Source organism: Vigna umbellata, chromosome 3 (genome assembly GCF_029865625.1).
Source record: "Vigna umbellata cultivar VRB3 chromosome 3, Vumbellata_1.0, whole genome shotgun sequence".
Lineage (NCBI taxonomy): Eukaryota > Viridiplantae > Streptophyta > Magnoliopsida > Fabales > Fabaceae > Vigna > Vigna umbellata.
Genome location: NC_142167.1, coordinates 15594629 through 15603865, shown reverse-complemented (window position 1 = coordinate 15603865; position 9237 = coordinate 15594629). Strand labels below are relative to the sequence as shown.

The following is a 9237-nucleotide window of genomic DNA, read 5'->3' as shown; positions in this document are numbered from 1 at the left end:
AAATGTGACCATCAAAGTGAGTATGCTTCAGCTTGATACTCTCAAGCTCAAAATAGTCAAAACATGCAAAGTGGAAAATTGGTTTTGGTGGTTGCAAGTTCCATTCAAGTTGCTAAATGTTGACCAGTTAATTATAATCCCTCTGTATTGCATGTGAAGAATTCAGGTCATGCAAGAGGAATCAGTTTCTAAAGCCCAAATGCTTCACTTTGCAGATTGAGCATCTTTAATGGGTTATAATATTAAATCACTCCCACTGATTGATAATTAATTGTGGCACTCTTTGGCATTTGACAAATTCAATGTTGACCCATTTAGATTATATATCCTCTATAGCAGAACATGACAAATTCAAGTTGGAGAATCACTTTCTGAAGTCTAGATGTTTTACTTTGTTATGAGGCAATCTTGTGATTAAATAACCATCTCTGACCGCTAATTGTGCCACTAAGTTGCACTACACATTGAGCATGTCAAACTATTTCTACAACCGACAGTCAAAATTGAATCTCAATTTCTGCATCAGCCTAAATTGCTTATAACATCAGTGTAATAACTAGTTAACAACTTTGATTGAATACTTTCAAGAAGAAATTGTATGTAACAGTGAGAAAGTACACCATAAGAAAGTTATCATTCATTGAGAAGTTGTCCTTTCCCATCACAATTCCCAAAAAGAACATGTAATGAGACATTAGTTGCCCATGTTTTTGAATACAATATATACCTTGTCCGAATGTTCAACGGTGATGTTTTGTGATTCGGTGTGGTGAACCATACATGTGTAAAGTATAACAGTGTCATTCTTCCTCCATGTTATTCCATTCAAGTGGTACATTATAATTTGCAAGTTTATACCAAACAAGTATTCACTTGAAAAGGAAGTCCCCCCCCCCCCTTGAAGAAATTACACAGAAAAAGCCCACACCTTAACTTCAAAATATTCCCCTATGGTTACCACAAATGCGATAAGTTTTTGTCATCATGTGTAACTCCCCAATCAACTAACATATCATCTTTTTGGAATAGTAGGGCCTTGAACCCCTTTATATATCATACTCTGTAGCCATAACTCTTTCATAACTATCACTTACCTAAAACCTTCAGCCCCACCCTGCATTTTAGCAGAGTCATTTTGTTCCTACAATGCCATCATCACTATCCTCTTTCCTCCCAATGCTTCCTGTTCTCTTCCTTCTTGTACTCTCATGTATGATTTATTCTGGTTCTGCTCAGGGACCACCTTCACCTGGCTACTACCCCAGTTCCAAAATTAGTCCTATTAGCTTCAATCAAGGCTTTAAAAACCTTTGGGGACCTCAGCATCAGAGAATAGACCAAGGCTCATTGACAATATGGCTAGATACTAGCACAGGTATGTAAACCTGTCTCACTCTCACATCTGACTCATAATTTCCCTTAATTCACAACCACAAGGTTTTTGGTAACGCACAATTACTCCATTCTTCACTGCTACTGGCTTAGACCATACTCTTACTAAGACATTGTTCTGTGACACAGGGAGTGGATTCAAGTCACTTCACTCTTACAAGTCTGGATACTTTGGTGCTGCAATTAAGCTTCAACCTGGTTACACGGCAGGAGTCATTACATCTCTCTACGTGAGAATTTCTCTACAGATTCAGCTAATGTTGAAAAAGTAAATCTCTTCTTTACAGTGCAAATTTTAATTTCTTTCTCTGAACTCTTTGCAGCTTTCAAACAACCAAGACCACCCCGGAAACCACGATGAAATTGACATAGAGTTCCTTGGTACCACGCCAGACAAGCCATATGTCTTGCAGACAAATGTATACATCAGAGGAAGTGGAGATGGGAATATTATAGGAAGAGAAATGAGGTTTCATCTCTGGTTTGACCCAACACAGGATTTTCACAACTATGCAGTTCTATGGAAACCTTCTGAGTTAATGTAATATTCCATGCATTCTCCTGCCACCAATTTTCATAACTACGCTTATTCTAAATTGTTAAGTTGAAAAGGCGATTTTGTTTCAGAATCATACTATGATCCCCTCACTATAGTAATATCCTTTTATCTGTTCATGAAATTATAAAACAGAAACAAATCGTAGCTACAGCACTTCCATTCACAGCTCATTGTTAGATTGTGACACACAATCTTGCTTGTGGAATGAATGTAGTTGTTGCAATATTTAGCATTGTTGATAACTAAGTTGTGTTGTGATGGAATAATATATGCAGATTTTTTGTGGATGATGTTCCAATAAGAAGGTATCCAAGGAAAAGTGAGGCCACATACCCTACAAGGCCAATGTATGTGTATGGGTCAATATGGGATGCATCTTCTTGGGCAACAGAGGGTGGAAAATACAAAGCTGATTACAGATACCAACCCTTCGTTGGTAGGTACAAAAACTTCAGACTTCAAGGTTGCACCAGTGAAAGCTCTGCCTCATGCCACCCACCTTCTACATCTTCTGGCTTCGGAAGTCTGAGCCCTCAGCAGTTCAGGGCCATGCAATGGGTCCAAACCAACTACATGGTGTACAACTATTGCCATGATCCTAGGAGAGACCACAATCTGATCCCAGAATGCTAAGCCAAAGTTGTTGTTCATGTTGGTGTGTCTCAATTCTATGTTACCCTTTATATACTTAAAAATTGAAACTTTGAAACGGTGTTGGGGTGGTTTTTGTGATGGTCCCATTGCTAAGTGTAATTGCAAGGGTAGTTGAACGTCCATGCCACTCCAATGATTGGAATGTTTTGTTTTGTTGCGTTGTGTCATTGTGTTATTGTAGTAATGTTTTGGGTCCTATAGTGTCGAAATAAATTGATAAGAATGCTTTTCTGATACGTGTATGGGTGTGAAAAGTGACATTGAGAGAAAGGACATGCTCCCTTGTAAGCAAATTCTTATATTTTCATTTTGGATATTATTAAATAAATTTTTACAAACGTTTTATTCTACAATTTTACCTTTTATTTCTCTCTTCTTTTTTTACAAATATAAAAGTTAATTGTTTTAATGATCAAAATACTTAAAAAATGATTGTGGAGTACATCTAGAAAAACATTTTCCTTTCATTTTGTTTCCACTCAATTTCGAAAAGTATGTTTCACGATTTTCAAGAGTCCTATCATAGTGTAAAATAAGTTTTCTTTTTCAATAACATTGAATTGATGTTTCGTCTTGATGACCAATACGATATCAAAATTTATTCTAGGAAAGGATTTCAAGTAAGTATGTCCGTTTAACGGTAATATAAAGAAATAATCATGATTAAGAATGGTTCTGTTGGAAGGGAATGTACAAACGTTAGAGGGACTCATTGTTGATGAGGAGGAGATAAAAAAAACAAAAAGTTAAATCATTTTTATAAGATCTATAAAAAAAATCTTATTCCATTATTTGTCATATTTTTTAAAAGTGTTATCGAAAAAAATAAACCCAAATCGTAGTGTGGTACTGTTGCTGGCCCATGTAAAGGCCCTGATCAGGAATCTGTATGTGGATAACGAAATGGGCCACACCATAATTCAGTGTCCCAAACAGTACTAAAGTTTGATAGATACGACAACCAAATCAATTCGTGCCTTTTGTCAATTAATAATTAAAAGGAAAAACTTGCCATTTCAACAACTAAAATGAAAACTTCGCACTTATAAAATAGAGTTTTTCTTTTTTCAAAATATTACCTCTTCTTCTATAAATAGGTACCCTAATTTTTCAAATATAGATTTTAAGAAAACGTTTAAATTATATAAATCCGTTTTGTTTTGTATATTTATATTTATACACCTTTTATGATAATTTAGTACGCATCATTTAATTCACTTTTATGTGAGATTTTCAGTTGTAATTTGTCTCTTCCTAATTTTTGGTGTCACTAAAAATATTTTATTGTATTTCAGCACTCCTTGGAAGTCCCAAATACTATTAGTAAAATAAATGTAGTCATGATGAAAATTACAAATTAAAAAAATGTTGTAAATACTATGTGAATAATTAATTTATTGATAAAATGTTTGTTTCGTATTTATCACGTATTTTTATGAGTTGAATAATATTGAAAGGTAAAATTTTATCTTTATATTTTTAACATTATTGTATTTCTAGGATTCAAACTCAAAATTCACTAATCCGATGTGAGATTAAAGTAAGACGTTTGTTTAAACTAAAACGAATTATAAGTGTTAAGAATATAATAATTTAAAAGAGAATAATTTAAAAACTATTAGTAACAAGAACGCTTTCTTCATCATGAAGATAAATAAAAACATCATTATCGATAATATATATCAATTTTTTTGTTAATCATTAACCATATTTCATCTTGATTGTAAATTTCCTGTGCATGAGATTCAATTATTGGGAAAAGAATAGAAGATGACAAAATAGTTCGGATAAGGCAAAGGAAACTTAATATCATATATATCGATAATTATAGGATTAGACATTATGAAATTACTGGCTTACCAATGAAAACAAAAAAATCAAGTTTTTTTTAGTCATCATAAGGATAATAATTTTTTCGGTGTATGTTATTTACTTTATTTTCATATTTATGAAGCCATTAATGATTATGGAAAAGGGATTAATATAAAAAATGTGAAGTTTTATTTTCTTTTTATTTTCAAAAAATAACACGTTAAGCAAGGATACAATTTTCAATAGGTACATGAATTCCTCTGTTGACTATGAACTTTTAATCAAGATACAAATATATTAAATAGAAATTACACAAACATAATGAACAAAACAAGACGAAGTGAACAAAAAAGACTAGTTTTTTCATTTTTCAAATATTCTTATAGTTATTAAAAGTATTTGATTTTATTTTTCATTCAGTTTCGTGTCTGAAAATTCGTCTCTGAAATCTCGACGGATTCTAGAAGTATTTGATTTCTTTTTCGTTAAATTTGGTATAAATTCTTGTTTGAATTCTTGCAATGAATAAAGTTACAATTTAATTATTAGAGAGACAAATCTCGATATTTAAAATTTATATTAGACTATTTAATTTATGGAGTTTATTAGATTTAAGTTGGGTTAATTACATTCAGGTTGTTTAAATCGTGGATTAATTTGGTTGTATTTCCAGGTTATAGTTTTATATTAAATTAAAATTATTTAATAAAAAAATTTATTTTTTTAATAAATGACAAAATATAGTAAATATTTAACTAAAAAAATAATGTATATAATTTTAAAAATAATTATTATAATAAACTATCATCTTATATTTTTATTTCGTAACTTTTAATAAAATAGTATTGTATTAAAAGTAAAATTTTAAATATATCTATATATTTATGAATATGAAAATATAAATTAAAATTGAACTAAACATATATAAAAATTTTATCTAAATTTGATCATAATTATTTATTTTACTTTTAATATTATCCGCTTATTCAATTCGTGTTTGTTCAAATTGATTTCGTCCAATACCCCTTTTTTTGATTTTGACAACCCTTGAACACATCCGTGACCACTCTGACAGCCCCCATTAACTTGCAAAAAATAAAAATTAAAACTTTAAATAACCACTATAAAAGTTCTGACATTTCTGACACACCCTCATCTCCCTCCATTCATCTCCATTCTCATTAATCATTTCACTCACAAACACAAAAATAAATTTTCAAAATTTTTCCATCTCTTTCGTTACAAAACAACTGACACAACAATCCTCACTTTCCAGTTTCCAATTCAATCAAATCAAGTACAACAATAAATAAAACCAGCTAAGACATTTCAAAAATTCGTATTATATATCCTTTTAAATCTATTTACAGCAAAAATGATTATACAAAATCTACCCTAGAGATATTTTACAGTTCTTCTCCAAACCGCAAATCCCTCCAATCAATTCTTGCCATGTCATCGCCATAAGCCACGTCACCATTAAGAACCTCGAAGAAAGTCGTAAAGCTGATCTTCCCCTATGGGCCCCAGCATGAGTCATTAAGTTCCATCTCTGAATAAATTCCAGCTGTCATCCACTAAATCTTGTTTTTATTATTTACTATATTTATTTATTTATTTATTCATTTCTTATTTTTATCTCCCATGCAGCACCGTGTTTTGTCTGCGTAATGTCATGAGCACGGGTGAAGAAACAAACAAGGAACCAACTTGGCGCCGATTTTAAACCTCTTACGTGTCAAAATCCAATTGGCGTGAAACCCTCGAACCCCTGTAGGACCTGTCAAGCTTTTCGCTCAAAGCACGTAGGACCTGCCACGTGGCGTCCCCTTCCCGAACCTGGCTGTTAAAAAGTAGCGCCCTTCTGGTCGCCGGGTCCCACAGGTTCCTTTGAATCGTGCTCAGGTTCGTCGCTGCCACGCGCTCCAGTATCTCCGCCAGCCTCCCGACGTCCCTCTCGGCCACCGTGATCGATATCTCCGACCATTTCACGGCCGAGAGAAACGGCAGACGGATACCGTCCGCTATAACTACCGGCACGCAACCCAGAGCAACGGACTCTACCAGCCTCGGGCTCCACGGGGCCCACCCCAAAGGGCACAGACAAAACACCGAGCGTGCAATCTCTGACTGGTAACCGGCGAACCTGTGTCTCTGTAGGTAAAACCTCCGGTCACCGTTGAACTTTCGCCATATCATTGTCCTCACTTTCCTTCAAGGTGAAAACAGTGAAATCATCAACAAAAATGACAAATAGTTTTTAAATGTTAAAAAGATCATTTTTGTCAACCAAAAATGTAAAAAAGAAAATTGTATTTTAAATCTCTAAAGAGCAAGATTAAAGTTTCCATTAAAAATGTTTTGACTATTTTGTACAAATTTAAATTGAGTTGAAGAAATGGAGATAGTTTTTACTTGCTGTAAAATCTTCCACTAACGTTCTTGGGATGAAGTTCCATTTTCCCTCGGAAGAAAACCCAAATATCTCGCCGTCCGTTCACCGGAGAGTTCTCCATCGTGTCCTGGACACTTTCCGGCGAAACATACGGCGGAATCACCACGTGCTCAACCTTCTGACATGGGTGCTCGTACACAACGCCAAACGTCTGCAACACGATCGAGTTTCTCATAATCTCTGGGACGCCATCAGCCACCGCCACGTCCTCCTTCGCAAAACCAAACAAAACAGATCAGTCTACGAAATCAACCAGCGAAACCGTTTGGAGAGAAAAACAAAAAGATGAACGTACCAGCGTGTGGAAACACGAGCCGAAGTCATGCGAGGCGACGAAGACGTGGTCGGAGCCCCTGCTCCGGTTCCAGAAAGGGTACTCCGAGGACAGGAGGCTGACCGCGGACGCGATGAGGGAGCGCGCGTGACCAATCGCGGGAAAGCCATTGACGGTGCTGAAGTTGCAAGAGACATAAACGGGTACGAAGAAAAAGTCAGCTTCGTAAGGGTCAAACGTGCGGACCTCGCTGGTCAACAAAGCCCTGTGAATGGCAACCTCCGACGCAAACAAATGCTTACTACACCTCTCGTTCGATAACCAATCGGTGTTGTACTTGGGCGGAAGATCGTACACAAACACCTTCAAGTTCTTCAGCGACGAAGACCCTTATAACCAGAAAACCAAAATATCAATACAAAATATCAAACAACACTAAATTTCTAATCTTTAACTTAAAAACAATATTTTTCTTCCGTGAAAGATATTTTCTTTGACTGTAGGACAAAATGAGATAGATTTCAGATACCTCGAGAGTGCAGAGACTGCGAAGGAGCTGTGTTGTTTGATTCAATGAGAGTTCTGGAGACATGAGGTGTTTGGTGGTGAGAGGGTTGTTTGGCGTGGTTGTTGTTGCTGATGAGGTAGGAAGTGAAGAAATAAAGGGAAAGAGAGAGCCATAGAAGCCATTTGTAGTATTTGTAAAAGCAGTTTTTTTCTTGGTGGTGATGAGGTCTTCCATGTTTGTGAAGGAGCTTCATCTTAACATAGTACCCCCTGCTATTTGGGGGTGTTTTGTGCAGAGCCATTTCATTTAAATTCAGAGGGAAAAGGAAAACAAGCAAGCTATGGAGAGGATCAAGGTGGTTGAGGAACTGCTATCTTGTTCGGGTGCGAGAAGAAGTAGAAATGAAGAAACAGTGACGGGAGGAGAAACCAAACAGGGGTGTTTTGTTTTGTGTTGTGTTGTTAGCACTTCGTTTTTGCCTAGAAAATAAACAAAGGGGGTTTGTCAATTTTTTATCAGGGAAAAGTGAGGGTGGGATTAAAGTATTGTGTTGGAAGAAAAAATGGTTATGGGCTGTGTTATTTTGTTACAGGGATTTGGTGTCTTCCTAATTTCGATTATTCCCTAATTATTGAGGGAACAAAGAGCGTGTGCAAAAGAGAGAGATTGTTTGTTAGGTCACATGGTGAAAGGCTGAAAGGTAGCAAAGGATCAGAAATGAAGTTGGCCACGGACTTACTTATTATGCAGCTTTTTAGACCTCTTTCTCAGTACTTTTTAACTTTATGTATTGTCTCGTTTCAACCATGAAACATATTCAAATTAAAACTCATTTCTATACAATAAGTTAAGATTTACTACGTTGTATTGAATTTTTTAAATTAATTACTTGTAGTTAAGACTGGTTTAATGCTTTTGATAACATTAACTCGTGCCTTATTGGATTGAGTTGGTGCGAGTGGTTCTAGGTACAACTAATTTTTGTGGCTTTGCAAAGAAGATAAGGTTGTCTTAAACATGTTTTATGATGAATATGAGATTAAGTAACAACACCTAGAACAACGTGACAATCTCTGTCTGATCATTATTCATGAAAGTGCAAGCAGCCAATAAGGTAGTGTCCAAGCATTCAACAGTGGATCGTCTTTGATGCATTTGATAAAATCAGCGAGGCTTTATAAAATTTTAATACATAACCAAACGACATAAATAAGGTAACAAGAGAATGATAAAACATATACAAGAATTACAAAAAAAAAATCTCTATATATAATAGGAATAGAAAAATAAACCTTATGGAGAAAATATCGTTTGCAGTTAATCAATTAATTAATTAATTAATACTTTTGAAATATGAGTCACTGTTGTTCAATAACCCCAATTCTGATAAAAAACAACTGTTTTATTTTCTTGAAGCCACTTGCCACTGTTATCACTGATGCATCAAATCAAATCATGTAATTAATTTTACGCGCTGACATTTATTATTTTTTTTTTACTGATTAAAAGGGACTAAAACAATTTGTTGACTTATTCAGCAAACAACTATTTTGTTGATTATGATCTGAGTTTCTATAACTTGA

At 34.8% G+C, this 9237-nt stretch overlaps 2 protein-coding genes across 2 annotated transcripts; one reads left to right on the top strand and one right to left on the bottom strand.

Annotated features, from left to right (window-relative positions):
- Positions 1–999: 999 nt before the first annotated feature.
- On the top strand, positions 1000–2841 carry LOC124847211 (xyloglucan endotransglucosylase/hydrolase protein 31-like). Its single transcript, XM_047324649.2, has 4 exons — positions 1000–1375; positions 1522–1622; positions 1716–1933; positions 2227–2841. The coding sequence occupies exons 1-4, from the start codon at positions 1147–1149 to the stop codon at positions 2582–2584; spliced, it is 906 nt and encodes a 301-aa protein (XP_047180605.1). The 5' UTR covers positions 1000–1146; the 3' UTR covers positions 2585–2841.
- Positions 2842–5668: 2827 nt separating this feature from the next.
- Positions 5669–8354, bottom strand: LOC124847205 (putative glucuronoxylan glucuronosyltransferase IRX7). The gene is made up of 4 exons (XM_047324643.2): positions 7676–8354; positions 7168–7535; positions 6833–7083; positions 5669–6629 (listed from the first exon to the last, which is right to left on the bottom strand). The coding sequence occupies exons 1-4, from the start codon at positions 7953–7955 to the stop codon at positions 6149–6151; spliced, it is 1380 nt and encodes a 459-aa protein (XP_047180599.1). The 5' UTR covers positions 7956–8354; the 3' UTR covers positions 5669–6148.
- Between the last annotated feature and the right edge of the window lie 883 nt (positions 8355–9237).

Bases quoted from the DNA above. Each gene is read 5' to 3' on its own strand.
- LOC124847205 (XM_047324643.2), bottom strand. From the start codon at position 7,955: ATGGCTCTGCACAAAACACCCCCAAATAGCAGGGGGTACTATGTTAAG. The intron at 7,536-7,675 runs GTATCTGAAATC...TCTGGTTATAAG, and splicing joins GCAGTCTCTGCACTCTCGAG to GGTCTTCGTCGCTGAAGAAC. The intron at 6,630-6,832 runs GTAAAAACTATC...TTCACCTTGAAG, and splicing joins AGTGGAAGATTTTACAGCAA to GAAAGTGAGGACAATGATAT.
- LOC124847211 (XM_047324649.2), top strand. From the start codon at position 1,147: ATGCCATCATCACTATCCTCTTTCCTCCCAATGCTTCCTGTTCTCTTC. The intron at 1,376-1,521 runs GTATGTAAACCT...TCTGTGACACAG, and splicing joins ATGGCTAGATACTAGCACAG to GGAGTGGATTCAAGTCACTT. The intron at 1,934-2,226 runs GTAATATTCCAT...TAATATATGCAG, and splicing joins TGGAAACCTTCTGAGTTAAT to ATTTTTTGTGGATGATGTTC.